At 39.1% G+C, this 19,687-nt stretch overlaps 1 protein-coding gene across 1 annotated transcript in view; it reads right to left on the bottom strand.

Moving 5' to 3' along the window:
• Positions 1-6,951, bottom strand: part of LOC111537964 (rhotekin-2-like) — a 35,425-nt gene extending 28,474 nt beyond the window's left edge. The window contains exons 1-2 of the mRNA XM_023205140.1: positions 6,892-6,951; positions 592-785 (exon numbers count right to left, since the gene is read on the bottom strand). Coding sequence (XP_023060908.1) covers positions 592-785; positions 6,892-6,951 — 254 coding nt within the window. The remainder of the gene's footprint in view (positions 1-591; positions 786-6,891) is intronic.
• Between the last annotated feature and the right edge of the window lie 12,736 nt (positions 6,952-19,687).

Here is a 19,687-nt window from a genome sequence, read left to right on the forward strand (position 1 = left end):
TACAAATCATTGATCTATCTAAAAGAGCAGCATGAGATGATAGAACACATGACCAGAAGTTATTAATACTTAGCAAATCTTAACTCTCATTAGCTTTCATCACTTGTTGCATGAATGTCCTTGAGGTTTTTTGCCTCTCTGAGACTTACATTCACTATATCAAGAAGTTCCTTTCCATTCATAAGGTTTTATCTCTTCATAATTTTGCTGCTCACTCATCTCAGTTTCTATACTTGAGTTTCCACGTCTCACAGCTAGTACCTTTTTATTAGCATATTTCTAAGAAATTAATTTTCTTACTCTACATTTCTATCAATATTGGTCCTTTCTTCTTAAAATGCTCCCTCAGTCATTGCTTCTGAATAATTTTCATTTTATAACTACATATTGAACACAACAGCCCAATAAAAGCTGCTAAGTTCACTGTGAGCACTATCGGCAAACTGTTTATGATGTCAGCTACTACTTCAGTGTATTTGCTTTTTTAAACAGTTTGGTGATTTGACATGTGTACTTAAGCTTAAATTATACTGTGTTTTAAATTTACATATTTAAGTACATTAAAAGTCACAGGTAAACTATGTTACTAACCATCTTCCAGTCTGATTTGCAATCTGTTCTTCCAATTTCTGTAGCTCCGATGTATAGGCCATTATTCGAGCATTGCACACCATGAGATTCTTAACTGCATGTAAAATCTGATCTTTCTGAGTGCTCAGAGAAAGGAGTTTCCATATTCCTTCTCGCATTCGAATTTCTAAGTCTATTTTTTCTTGAATGCAGTCCTAAAAAAAAAACAATGCATCTTTAAAATATAGCAAAAATCCAAAATTACATTTTTTTTTATTTTTTATTTTTTTTATTTTTTATTTATTTTTTTTTTTTGAGACGGAGTCTCGCTCTGTCGCCCAGGCTGGAGTGCAGTGGCCGGATCTCAGCTCACTGCAAGCTCCGCCTCCCGGGTTTACGCCATTCTCCTGCCTCAGCCTCCCGAGTAGCTGGGACTACAGGCGCCCGCCACCTCGCCCAGCTAGTTTTTTGTATTTTTTAGTAGAGACGGGGTTTCACCGTGTTAGCCAGGATAGTCTCGATCTCCTGACCTCGTGATCCGCCCGTCTCGGCCTCCCAAAGTGCTGGGATTACAGGCTTGAGCCACCGCGCCCGGCCCAAAATTACATTTTAACCCATAATAGATGCAAAATGTACTAGATATCATAATTGTATACCATCTTGAGAAAGCAACAAAGTTTTAATATAAATATATGTAGTGTAAAAATAGCTATTTTAAAGTGCTCTTTGCAATTCTTCTTTCTTCATTACGAAATCTTTACAATCTAAAGAAACTGAATAAACAGAACATAAACAAAGGTGACAAACATTATTGTTCTTATAACTATAGGAAGTTTAATAGTGTCTCTCCAAACTTTATGTCCACCCAGTGCCTCAGAATGTAGCCTTATTTGGATAGAGGGTTTTGCAGATGTAATTAGGTAAGATGAGGACATACTGGATTAGAGTAGGTCCTAAATCTAATGACTAGTGTCCTTAAAGAAAGGTCGCATGAAGACACAGTCACATACAGAGAGAATGACATATGAAGACAGAGACTAATACGTCTATAAGTCAAAAAAATACCAAGGATTGATGGCAGTAATCAGAAGCTGGAAAAGGCAAGAAGAGAATTCTTTCCTAGGGCCTTCAGAGGAGCGTAACCCTGCCAGTTCCTTGATTTCAGACATCTGGCCTACATAAGTTTGAGAATAAATTTTTCTTGTTTTCAGTCACTCAGTCTTGGTCATTTGTTATAGCAGCCTTAGAAAACATACAATAACTAACGTGAACAATATATCACACATATATATTATATAAATTGTATTAAGAGATGGCAATGTGGTTGATGACAGTGAATTAACCAAGAAAAACATTCTGAAAAAGCAGATACTGAGTAAAAGAGCCAACGCTTAGTAGCAGGGAGGAAACAGGCTATTTGTAATAGTAGGCAGTGTAAATACAATCTCAGAAGCAAGAGAGCGAAAGCATTGTACATAGAAAATGTCAGAAGCCTTAGCTATCCAGAACAGAGCTTTATAATATAATTCTGGACATACCATTTATTTTAGTTTTAGGGTTCACCATGAAACTACTAAATAGTTTATTTCTGAAAGTCTTTTATTCCATATAATTATCTTTTAATGGCCTGATTCTACATACAAGTTTGACATGCAACATTAAAATTCTACAAACTGAATGTACAGTTCTGATTTAATTCACAATGACTTTATAAAAATTATAAATCAAAGGTACTCTTTATTGTATCACAAACATGTAATGATGTTTCTAGTATGTCTATTTCTTAAAGTGACCACCCTAGTTTCTATGGCAAACAAAATAAAGACTATAATTTACCTTCTGATTGGATCAAAATGTAAATGTAAAAATGTAAATGGAATCTAATAACAAAAGGTCTAGACAACCTTTTCAAAAAGAAAAGATGAAAGTTATGAGAGCTAACAGTCTTTGAAGACTACCCCAAAAGACAAACTGCAGATGATTTAACTTGACTATCCAAATCAATCAACTGTACTATTTACACACAGAAAACAGATCTGTTTAATTACCTCCTGTAATTACATCATGTAATCACCACATAAAAACCTTCTCATACAGTGTTGTAACTCAAAACTGGTGTACTATATAAATGTAGTCATTCGCTGGTTTTCCTTCGCTGCACATGACTGAATTTCAACAACTCCATTTCATCTTTTTATGAGTTAACCAGCCCCAAAGTAAATTCTTCTTTAATGTAATTAGCAATTAATTATAAGAATTATCTATGTGACCCATATGTCTATAGAAATAAACTCTGGCAGACTGACTATATTGGGGAATGCACATAGGGAGCAACCTAAAGCTGGGATGAATAGTTTTACCCCACAACTCAAATATAAACAAATACCATCTGGTGCCACTAAATTCAATTTTGGTTTTAAATGCTGCAATGAAACAGGCAGTTGAACTAGCACAGTGGTTCTCAAAGCTGGCTGCATATTCAAATCATCTGAGGCAGAGAGGAAGGGCCTTATAAAATTACCTAAACCTGTGACCTACCCCAGGCCAAGCAGGATCTCTGGAGGTGGGGCTTGAGTCTTTTTTTTTTTTTTTTTTTTTTTTTAACAGTTCTTCTGGTGATTCAATGGTCAGCCAGGGTAGAGAAGCACAGCTGGACTATTTGAAATTCCACAGCAATCTTGAAAGTTGCAAAAACCTTAAAGAACCAGCAGGTGGCTACAGCCACATTAACGAATCAGTTTGGGTTTCTGTCCCGTAAATAAAGAGTATCTTCTCACCATCACTTACGATGAAGACTCCATAAAACGACAGAAGCTTGGGAAATAGTAGAGAAAGAAAATGTAGCCAGGATTTTTTTTAAAAAAGTACATTTAAAAAGTCTGAAGATGATGTAAGATTAAAGTACTATTTATTAAGGAAATGAGGTGTATCTAACAGATACTACTATGAAGATTTTTTTTCTTTAGAGCAAGGGTCAGAAAACTGTGGCCTGGCTGGGACCTGATTTTGTAAATAAAGTTATACTGGACCACAGACACATTCATTCATATTGTCTATGGCTCCTTTAAGCTACAAGGGCAGAGCTGAGTGACTTCAACAAAGACTGAGTGGCCTGCGAAGGTGAAAATATTTACTGTTTGCCCTTTATAGAAATAGTTTACTGACCCATAATCCAGCCAAATTAACATACATAGTAAACTATAATCTTACCTCCCTCGCTGAGGCAGGTCTCAGGCAAATGTGAGTTAAGTGGATCCCAGAAGGCTAACATAAGCAGGATGAATTGTTAAGTGTATATACGGTTTTCAATGTATTCTGAGTTTTTTTTTCTTTTTTTAAGGCTACTAGTTTTAGCCAGTTTTGTATTTCCCATGCAACTTTTTAGTACACATCTATACTTTACATGCAGAAAAAGCCTCTCTGGTTAAGCAATGCTAGCTCTAGCAAGGAAAGGTTTATGGAACTGAAACCCTTTAGAGCTGTCTTTAGTTACTAAGGGTACACAGTGCAACTGGGGTAAGGGTTGATGTCTAGTGCTATCCCCAGTAAGAATAATGATCATGTAATAAGGGCACCGACTGGGCATTCAATAGTGACGTTTATTGACCTCAAAGAGGATGAGTACGGAGTGGAAAATCATCAGTGTTGCTCCCTCAGCCATAATGGCTCGGCCAGGTAGAGTCAAGGCTGATTAGGACCAAAGACAAAAGCTAGTCTCTCTCTAACCATTCCTTTTAGGAGTGTTTGAATGCCAGTCTCCAGAAAGAGCAGAGAATGAGATAAGGCCATCATCCTCTTCTTTCTTTTCCAATTTTCTGAATAAGGGCTTGCCTCTAATCAAGTCAAACAGTAGCCTGTGTCACTGTCCTGACTCTGAAAGTACTTTAACAAGTTAGGCTGATAAAAATATATGGACAAGGCTATGAATGAAATAGGAGGATACCTTAAAAACGGAAATTTAGGTTAAGTAGGAAACAGAAAACTACTAGGTTTTTTTTTAAAAGCTAGCCTAGTATGAAGGAAGTGCAAAGAAAATGGCTTTATTGTCGGTATTAAAAACTGACTAAAAAAACCTGAAGTTGAACTCCTGGTAAGACAACTGCAGTAATCAAGATAGAAACTACCATTCACCTAATGGATATAGTTAAGCCATGCTAACCAAAAGACCAAGATGAAGAAGAAGAAAAGAGTAAATACAGTCCGTTCTCATTTTGCTAAAAGAAATTGTGTGGATTTTAAGAATTGTTTATGTACAGAAAAAAGTCTGGAAATTGTTAACAGCGGCCATTCTGGGGAATGGAACTAGAGAGAGAATTCGTAAATTCATGTTTCTATGTTGACTTTCCTGCAATGAGATAGTATTACTTTTTGAATTTTATTTTTATTAAGATTCCAAAAGCTTAAACATTTGTAAGAAAAGGTAAGGGATGCCCGAACCACTCAGCTGAATAGGACAAAGGATAATAACAATAGTCATCTCTCAAGCACATCCTGAGTGCTAGGTGCTGTGATAAGTACTTTAGAGATGTTCTTGATTTCCAACAGCTGTCTGGGATGGGCAGCATACCCAATCTACAACTGTGGAAACTGAAACTTAGAAAACAGAGATAACTTATTTAAGGTTGCACAACAAGAAGAGTTTGGTTTGACCTGAATCTGACTCCAAAGCCAATACTCTATGCTGTGAGGAGTCGCAGAGGATTCCAGGGTTTCAGTAGAGGTGTTTGACTAGTGTGTGACCACCTCAAAATCTTTGGCATTATCTCGATAACATGGCAGCTTCATTCATGTATCAAAGGAAATACCAAATAAAAATTCAGTGTTAGTCAAGTATAAAATTAGCTGACTGACCCTCAATATTCCTGTTAGGTTGAAACCTACTACTATTTTGTGTTTTTTCTCCAAATCTAAACTGAAGATTCTGCATTTCAATCATTTCGATTTTGTCCTGCCTAAAAAATTAAGTATTGTACCTTCCCACATGTAAATAACCAAGCCTTTATGTATATTTAAACATTTATTTTCATTCCTTGCAGCTAAACTTCCTTCATGATTTTATCCTCTTGTCGCTTCTGTACCATTCCTATGCCTGCAGCGTGAAGCTCAATAAATACACCTGGACAGCTACACCTACACCTACACCTATATGATACATACAAGAATCTCAATAGAATGCCAATTCACTATAAATTAAGATTTTGTTAGCAATCAGGACAGCCAAAGTATATAACAGGACAGGATCGAAAAAAAAGTACATCAAAATCTTTGAAATTTTTGAAAATGCTGACATAAAACAGCATAAAAATTACTGATAAAGACACTGGACTTCTTTTGCATAATGAATCTTAATGTCTTGCTTTATTTTTCACAGTCTTAGTGAAAACTTCCTAACAATTTTGTGTCTGCTAAGGAAATTCTAGATTTTTAAACAAAGATATCAGGTGCCTCCATATGAATGAAATTGCAAATATTTTACCAATGTTGACCTACAAAACTGACAATTTCATATGGCTTAACCTACTTCTGAAGTAGGCAAAAGAAGGTAGAGATTAAAATAGAAGTGAAGATCCAGCTTAAAGACATCAGAGTTTTAAGACCCTAAAGTTATGGTTAAGAGTGAAAAGTGGTAACATTTTAATAACTGATGCTACCAAGAAATAATGTTGGTCTAGTAAAAAGCAAAATAAAAAGGTTTCTAACACACTTTACATGGCACAAAAGCAAACATCAAACTTCTATCCAATTTAACGTGTACTCTCTTTTTCCTTTCTAATGATCTGAGAAAGAACCCACTATCAAACCTTCAACTTTTCTCTAAAGTGCAGAGGTTGCAGTTTGCCTCTACTCCACTCCGAACCCCCCCGCCCAACCCCAACCATTTCTGTGTTGTGTGTAGACATCGCTCCATTACTGTGCTTCCCATTAAATCTGTAATAAGCCAAATGTCTTCCACGGGCCTCGCTGGGTTTCTTGGGAATCAAGCGGCTCCCATTTCCCCGGCATCACGTACACTTGCAAAAGACCGGCGTCCAAAGCCTAGAGAGGGCGGCAGACAAGTGCACCAGCAAACGCGCGCTGGGACCCCGGCCCCGCCTTCCCACTCCGGACCTCAGCTCCCTCTCTGAGTAATCCGGCGGTGCCGATGTCCAGGTCCTTTAGAGCCGCAAGAATGCAGTCTCCTAGTCCCTCCCTTTGTTTGTGGCCACCGCTGAAACAGAGGAGCGGGGGAGAGGCTTTCCCGACGACTCCACAAAGCGAAGACGCGAGGAACAGAACCCCGGCTCCCTCTCCTTCCGCGGCAGGGTCCCTCCCGCAACTCACCTGCTGGGTGGGAAGCCCCGCCAGGCCGAGCGCAGGACCCCTCAGACTCGGCCCCTCCATCTCCAGCGCGAACCGTCCGGGCCGTCGCCACTCTGTCAAAGGAAGATTTGAAAAGCCCGCCCCTGGCTGGAGCCGCGGAGGACGCCAACCGCCCGGCTGTACCAAGTCCCAGTCGCGGGGCCGGGGGCGCAGGAGGAGCACGGCCGACGCGCACGCGCAGTGGGCACGCCTCGGGTCCCGCCGCTCCCGCCGCCGGAAGTTGCCGAGACCCCAGGCTCCAGCGCGGCGGGGCGGGGGAGAGGGCGGCGGCGCCGGACTTAAAGCCGGGACAGGGATGTGGGCGGGCCTGGAACGGGAGTGGGAGGGGCCGCAGGGAAAGATTTGGCGGCGGAGCGCACCTGTCGCAGCGCAGGTTTCTGGCTGGTGGTTTTCGTGGCACGCCCTTTGCACTGGGAGCCTTCTGCCCGCATCCCACCGAAGGCCTTACAAAGTGATCGTAGCTGGACAGACTCGAGGCTGCCGTCCCTGTACTCCCAGACAACTCAGGAACCCACAGTGTCACTACGAGCCCACGGTCTCGCTCTCAGAGAACCAGCCAGTAACATTGCTCTCAAACACAGCGCTCGCTGTCTCCTCTCACCTTGCCCAGCGTTGTCACCAGGGTCACCCAGAGATAATGGTTTTATTCATCAGGTTCGTAAGATACTATGTCAGCCATTTCACAAGGTCTTGTCTTTGCCCCCAGTGTTTATAATCCTAGATGTTCCCCGCCCACTACTCTGTACACTTACTCTGTTTTCTTGCGAAGGATTTCTTACAGCTCTCTCACCCGCTCTCTCTTTCCCTCTCCCCTTGTTTCCCCACCAACATCCAAAGTGACAGCAAAATGGGGTACTGTTTCTCAAAAGCCTTATTTCTTGCTGCCCTAAAGATGAGCACAAAGACCCATTTTAATTAATGGATTTTGTTAATTATAAAGGGAAACGTGGAATTTTTAAAAATCAAAATGAAAGCAGCAAAGATTTCACACCCTTGAAAAGTCCGTAAAATTCATTGTCCCTAGTTTATCTTGATTTCCCCCTTGAAAAGGCAACAGGAAGCCTCTTTGGGCCTCAGACATTTTTTCTTCTTGAAGAGTCTACCAAATCAACTCTCCAGCCCTCATCGCCTAGAAACCCTTGGGCATTGTTCCTCTATAAATAGGTGCCCATGTTTTTTTATTTGCCTGGGACAGACCCTGTCTGGGTCGGTTGTCCCAGTGTTGCACCAATCTTGCACTTATCCCGAAGTGGATATTATATGGTCATTTTAACTGCAAGACCTTTTTAAAAGCAGTTGGTTTGAGAATGTATTTTAAAAGTATAATGGTTACCCTTCCTCAAATAGGTAAAATGCCTCTTTAAGAACCTTTGGACTAGGTGATATGAGAAGCTTCCCAGTTGGGAATGATGGTCCCCTTGCATTATGAATGACTTCCTTACAACAATAAAAGATGTGTTCAAAATTACCAACATGGAGCTCACCTCATTTTCTACAACACAGGTCTGAATTTCAGAATCATTAAATGCCCTTTCATCCAATGCACATCTCTTTCTTATGCTACCACTTTGTGGTGTAATTATCCCCTACTTAATGTGAGGCTGCATGAGCCTAGCTATAGTACCTGACTCAAAAGAAAAACACACCGAGAGCCCATATCAGACACGTAGTACTTATAACACATACAGCTCTCAGATGCAGATCAAAATACATGTAGAAGCCAGCACTTCATAAAAACAGAGGTGAGTCAACCAGTTTAAAATTGGACACTGATATAGGAATATTTGATGAGTTAAAACCAGATATTTAACTAGAGATACATTTATTTATGATACTTGAAGAAAGAGGTTAGGAAAGGCCACATTTAGTAATTATCTGTAGAATACAGTTGTTACAAAAGACCTTTCTCTTTGGAGAAGAAGTTATGATGTGGTCTTGCTTTTATTATATACCTGGAGAGTCCCCAGGAAGTGCTTAAATACTTAATTATTATATGATGATTAAAATACCTTGGAGTAGGACTTCTGTTTCCTTATTTATCCTAAAGTCCTTTCTTGTTACTGCTAGTTTGATCAGACACAGTTTTCTTTGGTGTATGTAATGCACATAAAATATAATCACTCATGGAAACTACAAAAGTTTAAAGAGCTCACATGCAGTAGTTTGATTAGCTTGAGGATTTATCTTTCGATCTATCTATTTATTTTACAGTTCCCAGAAAGTGAGAAGTACTATGTTTTACCATCTCAAATATTTGAGAGAGAACATTTGGGCATCTCTTAACCCATCATCCCTGGGCTCTTACAGAGGGTTGATATCCACCCAACTGCCCAGATGTAGTAGCTTCAGCTAGAGGATGAGTGACGGAATTACTGTCCTACCAATATTACTTCTCACTATAAGGTCAATATTTAATGCCAATTAAAAATATACATATATTGGTTACCCCTTACATAACAGATAGCATTATAATAAATTAAAAACTACAGAAACCAATCTAGAGAATACTAATATATGCAAAGTACATTTTTCTTCTCTTATTCTCTGTATTCTTGTTTTAAACTAAGAGGCTAAAGGCAAAGAAAACACTGAACTTAAAATCAGCTCTGTTACATAACAGATCCATTATTTTGAAAAATGTGGTTTGACACAGAACAGGTAACTTGTGATTTTGAATATCCTCCTAGCCTCTCTTATATATAAAAAAAAGTCCTATTAAAAATTCTCTTGGTGCTTCCTTTTACTCATCTGTTCATCTTGTAGATAATGTGTTAAGGTTGAACTGAATAAATTAAAGCCATATTTGGAATTATATATGGAAGAGACAGAGAGAGAGAAGGAACTGAGGTCAAGGTGCTAAGCAGAAATGCAGCATTTTCTTAAATGAATGGTCTACGAATAGCTGAAGCATCACATAATCATAAGGAGGCTATGGAATGTGGAGTCTGAGGATTTATTAGCCCGATTACCTTGGGCAAGCCACTCGGTTTTCTTATTTGTAAAACAAGTATAATAATACCCATCTTGTTTTTTAAAGTTGTTGGGAGACTCAGATAAGATTTGTGGGAGTGCTTTGTAAACTGTCCCACAAAAACAGGAGCGGTTACTACTGTAGGAAGAAAACATGAGTACCGAAAGGCAACTGTGAAGGACCTATAGAACTATGAGAACTGAATGAGAAAAAATTATGTGAATTGGATATATTCAAGATATATCACCTACTACTGCTAAATAATAATGCTATATATAAAGAACTCCTATAAATCAATAAAAATCCAACTGGAAAATGGTCAAAAGCTATGGTAGGTATATTATAGGAGAGTAAATCCAAATGACAAATAAAATATGAAAGGTTGCTCAACCTTATTATTAGTCTATAAACTGCAGATTAAGGTCCCAAGGAGATATTTTACAGTCACTAGATTGAGAAATATTAAGAAATCTGATAATACTAGGGGCTGGCAAAGATGCAAGTCCAAGGGATATTATATACTGGTGGAGGAGATAGAAATATGTCCAATCACTTTGGAAAAACGAATTTAGAACTGTCTTGTAAAGCTGAAAATGTGTTTACCTAGCAATTCTGCTCCTTGGTATGTATCCTCTGGGAAATTCTTGCAAATTTATATAGGCAACATTGCTTATCATAGCAAAAGGATTTTACAAATCCAAATGCTCATTTCAGGAGCATGGATTAATAAATTGTGGTGATTTACCCCATAGAACGTCATATATCTTTTAAAAAAACCATAATTATGTTTAATAACATACACATAACTAAATCTTAGAAATACTGAAGAAAACTCGTTGCAGAAGAGTACACAGAATATATAATCTTTGTAAACTTAAATAACAAGAGACTTTAAACAGTACTTTGTTCTGGTTTTTTTTTTGAGACGGAGTCTTGCCCTGTTGCCCGGGCTGGAGTGCTGTGGCGGGATCTCAGCTCACTGCAAGCTCCGCCTCCCAGGTTTACGCCATTCTCCTGCCTCAGCCTCCTGTGTAGCTGGGACTACAGGCGCCCGCCACCTCGCTCGGCTTTTTTTTTTGTATTTTTTAGTAGAGACGGGGTTTCACCGTGTTAGCCAGGATGGTCTCGATCTTATGACCTCATGATCCGCCCGTCTCGGCCTCCCAAAGTGCTGGGATTACAGGCTTGAGCCACCGGGCCCGGCCAACAGTACATTGTTTAAGGAAACAGGTGTGTAGTAAAAGTTTATGCTTAACAGGAAAGGAATGCTAAAAACAAAATTCAGGCTAATGCCCAGCTTTGGAAGGAAAGCAGGAGAACAGGATAGTCACAGAGCCTGCAGATATAGAGCTACTTACTGGTCATGTTTTAATTCTTAAGTTGGGTGATGGGTTCACCAATATTAACTGTAATGTTTACCTGGTAACTTACATATATAACATATATTTAGTATCCATCAAACCTTTCTTTTTTTTTTTTTTTTTTTTTTTTTTTTTTTTTTTTTTTTTTTTTTTGAGACGGAGTCTCGCTCTATCGCCCAGGCTGGAGTGCAGTGGCCGGATCTCAGCTCACTGCAAGCTCTGCCTCCCGGGTTTACGCCATTCTCCTGCCTCAGCCTTCGGGGTGGCTGGAACTACAGGCGCCCGCCACCTCGCCCGGCTAGTTTTTTGTATTTTTTAGTAGAGACGGGGTTTCACTGTGTTAGCCAGGATGGTCTCGATCTCCTGACCTCGTGATCCGCCCGTCTCGGCCTCCCAAAGTGCTGGGATTACAGGCTTGAGCCACCGCGCCCGGCTCAAACCTTTCATAATAATAAATTTTTAATAGGTAAAAAAAGTCCTTGTAAATGTTAAACAATAGTGATAATGTGTGGTTTTTTAAAAAACTAATAATACATAGTATAATATCATACATATTTTAAAACTAATAATACATATTTTGGCTTACAGAATTTGACTTGACATTTGATGCATTACCTTGGTATTTTTATTATGTGAAAGCATGGAAAACACAACTGTAAAGCATTGGTGCCTATAACCAGAAAAAAGATGCTGAAGAATTGGCTATGTAGATTTATTTGTGAATACTTAAGAACCACTGCTTGGGAGTAGTAAGGGGTAGGAGTCTGGCGGAATTTGCAAGGGATGAGAGCTCTTGTCAGCAGATGGGGACAAAATTAAGTGCAATTTAAGTTATTACTGCCAGTGTGACCTACGTATTACACACAATCCTGAGGAAATTGAAGTTACATTATAATCAGAATGCTCTTTACTCACCAAGCAAATCAGTTACAGGAATTAGTTGTATAATTTGAATCGGTGGTTCTCAAATTGGGGCACACAAAGACTTTGCAAGGCCTGGGTATATGTAAATGTCTGACTGTTTATTTTTTTTTTTTTTTGAGACGGAGTCTCGCTCTGTCGCCGGGGCTGGAGTGCAGTGGCCGGATCTCAGCTCACTGCAAGCTCCGCTTCCCGAGTTTACGCCATTCTCCTGCCTCAGCCTCCCAGGTAGCTGGGACTACAGGCGCCCGCCACCTCGCCCGGCTAGTTTTTTGTATTTTTTTTAGTAGAGACGGGGTTTCACCGTGTTAGCCAGGATGGTCTCGATCTCGATCTCCTGACCTCGTGATCCGCCCGTCTCGGCCTCCCAAAGTGCTGGGATTACAGGCTTGAGCCACCGCGCCCGGCCAGGTCTGACTGTTTAAAGGAACTCGTGGTTAAGATCTTCAACTTAGGTTCCTTCATTCTGAAATTGATGGGCCTAACAACTTACCTGCCGTCTAGGCCTCCCCTTGGTCACCCTTTCACAATCACCTTTTCCCATTTGACAAAAGAAAGCCATCACTTTCACCCACTGCATTGTCCTGGAGTATAAAAACCATCTAGAGGTCAAAGAGACAGTTAAAATTATTGATATTGGGCCAGGAGCGGTGGCTCAGGCCTGTAATCCTGCACTTTGGGAGGCTGAGAGGGTGGATCACCTGAGGTCAGGAGTTTGAGACCAGCCTGGCCACCATAGTGAAATCCCATCTCTACTAAATATACAAAAATTAGCCGGGCGCAGTGGTGGGTGCCTATAATCCCACCTACTTGGGAGGCTGAGGCAGGAGAATCGCTTGAACCCGGGAGGTGGAGGTTGCAGTGAGCCAAGATCACACCACTGCACTCCAGCCTGGGTGACAGAGTAAGACCCTGTCTCAAAAAAAGAAAAACAAATTATTGGTATTGATTCTACATTAAGTAATAGTTACCTATGAATACATAACTAATTGGAGGAAAAAGGGCTCATTCACCACATGATATGTGATGTATAAAATTTCAATTTATATACATATGTTTGTTGCAGAGAAATATTACAAGGTGAGCAGTAAAGACTTCTCATGCATAAAAAGATTTTATTTTAGCATAAAATTCTGTGGGGGAAGTGGAATAAAAATACAAGTTCAAGTAGGAAAAGAAATAATGTACAATTTCCAGCATAAAATTGTTTATATATTTTTTACATGGATGATGCTGGATGGGTATCAACTGTTAACATTTTAGATTCCACTGGATACATTTAATAAATAGAATTTTTGAAATTTGAAATTTTAATTATTTTCAATATACCAGCAACTACATCCTTTGTAACTATTTAAATATATGGTAAAACATGACAGATGTCACCTTAAAAATATGTAAGGGGTAAAAAGATTTTTAAAATTATTTTAAAATAATGAAATCACATCATTTGTACCATCAACATGGATGGAACTGGAAGTCATTCTGTTAAGTGAAATAAGCCAGTCACAGAAAGACAAATACTGCATGTTCTCATATGTTGGAGCTAAGAAACTATCTCATGCAGATATAGAGAGTAGAATGATGGCCAGACGCGATGGCTCATGCCTGTAATCCCAGTGCTTTGGGAGGTTGAGGCAGGAGGATGAGGATCACTTGAGCCCAGGAGTTCCAGACCAGTCCTGACAACAAAACAAGACTCCATCTCTATAAAAATAAAATAAAATAAAATAAAATAAAATAAAATAAAATAAAATAAAAAAACAAGACAAAGAAAAGAAATTAGCTGGGTGTGATGGCACACACTTATGGTCCCAGCTACTCAGGAGTCTGAGGTGGGAAGATTGCTTGAACCTGGGAGGCTGAGTCTGCAGTGCGCCATGATCATATGACTGCACTTCAGCCTGGGCCACAGAGTGAGAAGTTGTCTCTCTCTCTATATATATATTATATATATATACACAGACACAGACACATACACACACATATATAAGATGTCTCTCTCTCTCTATATATATATAATACATATATATATATACACACACACATATATATATGAGAGAGAGAGGGAGAGATATCAGAGGCTGGGAAGGGTGTGAGGTTGAAAAACAGTAGGAAGGGGGAATGAAAAGAGATTGGTGATTGGGTACAAAGATACAGTTAAACAGTTAAAGATACAGAAGAAATAAGTTATAATGTTTGATAGCAGACTAGGATGACTATACTTAGTATAGTCATCATAATATACATAATAATATTATGTATATTTTAAAGTAACTAGAAAAGAGGACTTGACATGATGCCAACACATAGAAATGATAATGCTCAGGTGATGGATACCCCAAATACCCTGACTTGATTATTACAAATTCTATGCATATAGAAAATATTTGCATGTACTGCATATATATGTAAATATTACATATGAATAAAAGAAAAAATATTTTAGGTGTATTTGCATAAAAATGTTTGAAAACTGCTGATTTAATTATCTGATGGCACCCACAACAATACCCAGATGCATTGATATAGAGCAGAAGGTCCACTTGCAGATGGAACCGGACCCACTTCCTCAAATTTTCCTCTGACCATTTCCCCCACTGTCTGCAATCCCTCATATTCTCTCACATGCCCCTCTGATTTCCAGGCCAGTCTCAGCTCCTTTCTTAGCTAATTTTTTTTTTCTTTAGATGGATTAATATTATGAATTAGGCTAAGGACAGATTCCTCTTTTCCTACTTTGGTTCTGGAAATTTTTTTTTTGTAGATATTTACTACCTTTTTCTCCTTAAGAGTATCTTGGCTATTATTGTGCTTTTGCTCTTTCACATGAAATTTTGATTTAGCTCCTCAAGTTTGAAGGAACAAAAAAGAGGTGTGTTCGAGTTTTTGTCTGAATTGCATTGAATCTAGAGAGAAATTGTATATTTAGGATGTTGAATATTCCAATCCATGAACATCATGTATGTTGCAAATTTAGATTTTCATTTGAGGTCTTTTGATGAAGTTTTACAGTTTTTTCAACATAGGCCTATGCATATTTTCAGTTCCATGTATTCTTGGGTTCCTTATATCTCTTCTTGCTATTGTAAATAATACTTAAAAAACATATCTTCTGTTTGTGGCTGGTGTATAGAAATAAAACTGATTTTTATCTGTTGGTCTTATATCCAAGTGCCTTGCTGAATTTGCTCATTACTTCCAATAAATCATCTACAGGTTTTTAGGTATATTCTGTACGAAATCAAGTGTGAATACTAACACTTTTCTTTTCTGATTCTCATATTTCTTCTTACTTGACTTACTACATTGGCTAAGGCAGCCAATACAATATTAAATGGAGGTGGCATTCTTGTTTTATTCCTGATTTTAATCTTTATCTCACTAAGTACACATCGTTTACCTTGCAGCTTTGGGTTTACACCTTTCTTAATCTATTGTCTTTAGCTCCTAACTTTTCTTTTATATTCTCTACTTTCTGGACTCTTTGTGTTGAATTCCGAGTATTTTTCCAGATTCTCATTTTTTTCTTTTATCTGTGTCTGATTTTCTCTTAAATCCATCCACTGAGTTTTTTATTTCAACCATTAAATTTTTCATTTATAACAGCACTGTTATAATAACTTTTACAAATCTCCCTGGTCATTTTGAACAATCTTTTGTTACCTGTTCACTTCTGTGATTCTTCTATTTCTTTATATCTTTTTCACAATTGTTCTACATTCTGTTTCTAATCATTGTAATATTTGTAGTGCTTAAGGATATTAATTTGATGTCATTTCCACTGACATTTACTCAAGGTGATTGATTTCCTTGAGATTTGTAATCATTAACTGGGTGTTCATTTTTACCTAATCCAAGCTTTCTTACAGGGGGGATTTACATGTGCTTTTACTGGGAGTCATAGGCTCTAGATGCCTGAGACCAGTTAACTCAGGTTTCTAAGCATAATATAAGAATCTCAGGTGCACGTCCTTCCACTTACCATTGGCAGAGCAAAAATCATTTGTGTGTGTGCACATGCATTTGTGCGCTAATAACTTACACTGTGGTTTTAACTCAAGTTTTTTGATTGTTTTTGTTGTTATTCTATTTCTAGTTCCTTAAAGGTGTTTATTTTTTTCCTAAGATACCAGCAATGCTATAAAAGTTATATTTATGCAAAATATATCTATTTTACAAAAAATTATTCATCAGTGAGAGGAACCATTATTTGTGAAGTCCACTGTACCTCTAATATAGAAGTTCACAGAAGGCCAGGGGCGGTGGCTCACGCTTGTAATCCCAGCACTTTGGAGGCCGAGGCAGGCGAATCACGAGGTCAGGAGTTTAAGACCAGTCTGGCCAACATAGTGAAACCCCATCTCCACTAAAAATACAAAAAATCAGCCAGGTGTGGTGGTGTGCACCTGTAATCCCAGCTACTCAGGAGGCTGAGGCAGGAGAATAGCATGAACCCGGGAGGCAGAAGTTGAAGTAAGCCAAGATCACACCTTTGCACTCCAGCCCAGGCGACAGAGCGAGACTCTGTGCAACCCCCACCCCCGCAAAGAAAAGAAGTCCACAGAAACTGCTAATATAGAAATTCACAAGAAAGGATAGTTTAATACCAAAATATAGTAAGTACATAATTATACATAAAATGTAAGAATAAATAACTGTCCTTTAAATTGCACTCATCTGGTTTTAAGGGAAACTCACCACGTTATATTTTTCTCCTGCAGATATAGCTGCCTAAAAAAGCTGGTCAGTGTCCCAACAGGGTCAGATTCCTTAATGGTCACTTTGAATATATTCCATTTTGAGGAATATGGAAAAGGAAGAATTTTTCAAATGGTAGAATGAAGTGCTATGAGGAATAATAGACTGGGGAGTCCTCTCCAAGGTCTAATCAAGGGACCTTTCTCTCCCTTTGGGATAGAGGATCGTTACAATTTCTACTTGCTGAGATTTCACAGCTACTGCAGACCAGCACTGCTGTGTCTCGCCTTCTTCTCCTTTCTGAATGGGAAGAGTTACATGGAGGCTATCCTGAACAAGTATCCCCAGTATATATTGGATATATGTGGGGCAGATGACCCACATATATGTTCATAGGTTTCTGGTTCAAGAAGACTCCCATCCTCACAGGAAGCGCATTGTTCCCTGAGGTAAGGACTACAGTGTATTACCAAAGATCCTCCTTTTTGAGTTTGATATCATCACTGCATGGGACTTTTGGGTTTTCTCCTTCCAGGAGTGCATATTGCCAACAGGAAAGAGAGTGGACTGAATACTTAGTGCCTAGGAAGACTATTGTAATCAGTGACCCAACATAGTTCCGGTTTGGCTTACTTCCTCATAGGTTTGCCTGTCTGAGGTCAGCCTTGACCACGAGACTTTCTTTCTTTGCTGAACCATGAGCAGAAGGGTCTGTGAAGCAGCTGTAAGAGCAAGTGTTTGACTTGCTGTCATTTTTCCCCCCTCTGTCCCACTGACAGGCAACTTTCCAGATTGTAGATGGCATAATATTGCATGGTTCAGAGTGAAATAACTAAAGACAGAACCCATGGCCGGGCGCGGTGGCTCAAGCCTGTAATCCCAGCACTTTGGGAGGCCGAGACGGGTGGATCACGAGGTCAGGAGATCGAGACCAACCTGGCTAACACGGTGAAACCCCGTCTCTACTAAAAAATACAAAAAACTAGCCGGGCGAGGTGGCGGGCGCCTGTAGTCCCAGCTACTCGGAGGCTGAGGCAGGAGAATGGCATAAACCCGGGAGGCGGAGCTTGCAGTGAGCTGAGATCCGGCCACTGCACTCCAGCCCAGGCGACAGAGCGAGACTCCGTCTACAAAAAAAAAAAGACAGAACCCACCTGTCTTGTGCTGAACACACATTAAAAGCAATAAACATATCTTTGTTATTTTGAGCGTTAAATAATCTGTTATTTTTAGCATTATTTTGAGCCTCTGAATCTGGGAATTGTTTGATGCTACAGTGTTACTTAGCTTGTTCTGGTTTGATACAAGCACCAAACTGAGAGACAGAGGATTTAAATTATAGTCTCAGTACTGCCATCTAATATTCATTTGGCAAGTCACTTGACATCTGTAAAGCTGAGTTTCTTAATCTGCAATATACAAATAATAATCCTTCCCCTGTCTGCTTCATAGGCTTATCGTGAGTATCCAGTGTATATGAAAGTATTTGAAAAATGTAGGGCATGTACAAATATCTGCCAGCAGTGTCATTAACATTGAATTGGTTTATTCCATCTGTGTAATGCCAATCCCCAAAAAGAAAACATTAGAGAAGTTATGAAAACTAAAGATTTAAATTAGATAACAGTGGAATGAAAGACTTGACAAGTTTAGCATGAAGTGGAGATATTTCCATCTAAAATATTTCAATGACTTTGCACACCCTATTTTATAACCATAAAGTTCTTTAAAGAGTCATTAACGTTTTTTAAATTCTATTGTAAATTAAAAGTTATGACTAACAAAGCCAAAACCAAAGGTATTTTTAGAAGAAAAAAAGTTTATTTTGGACTTAGAAAATACTGTATTTTTCTTTTGTGTGATAGCAAAGTGAAGCTTGATTGAGTTGGCTTGCTTTTTACACATTCCGCAGTCAAATCTACTAAACTGCTATGTTTTCAAACTCCATCTGTCTTTCTCTCAGCCCCAAATTCTGAGCACCTACAGGTTGATCCTTGCCTTCCAAGAAATCACCACATTAGAAAGAACAAATCATAGACTCTTGTAGTGTGCCCTTCCCATTATTTTCTGAAAAACTAAAGGCAGAAGAACGTTCTATGATGACTTTCCAAAGTGTGTGAGCCTGTTAGTAGCTCTGCATCGGTTGATGAAGAATATACACTGATCACTTAAGCTGTCAGTGAGAAGGAACTCTGTACCTTGCGGAATGTTGTTTTTGGCTTGCCATTTGCTGTTATGAATGTCCTGGTAGGTAGGGCAGGCCCCCACAGTAATGCTATGAAGTGCTACATTTACTGGTGCTATCACAGTAATGATGATGATGTGTAATGAATAATTATACATGAAACTCCGAGATCCTTCTCGTATTAGACACGTGGAATGAATTATTTATCTCTGTCCTTTCTAGTTTTGCTTTGGGAGGCCTAAAATATTCGGGTTTCATTTTGAGCTGTACAGATTTTACTGATTATAGGTGTTAAATAATTTCTTTTTCTTTCTTTCTTTTTTAGTTTTTTGAGATGGAGTTTCACTTTTTTTTGCCCAGGCTGGAGTGCAGTGGTGAGATCTTGGCTCACTGCAACCTCCACCTCCCAGTTTCAGGTGATTCTCCTACCTCATCATCCTGAGTAGCTGGGATTACATGTGCCTGCCACTGCACCCAGCTAATTTTTTTTTATTTTAAGTGGAGACAGGGTTTCACCACATTGTCCAGGCTGGTCTCGAACTCCTGACCTCAGGCGATCCACCCGCCTCAGCCTCCCAAAGTGCTGGGATTACAGGTATGAGCCACTGCGACCAGCCT

Source organism: Piliocolobus tephrosceles, chromosome 9 (genome assembly GCF_002776525.5).
Source record: "Piliocolobus tephrosceles isolate RC106 chromosome 9, ASM277652v3, whole genome shotgun sequence".
Classification (NCBI taxonomy): Eukaryota; Metazoa; Chordata; class Mammalia; order Primates; family Cercopithecidae; genus Piliocolobus; species Piliocolobus tephrosceles.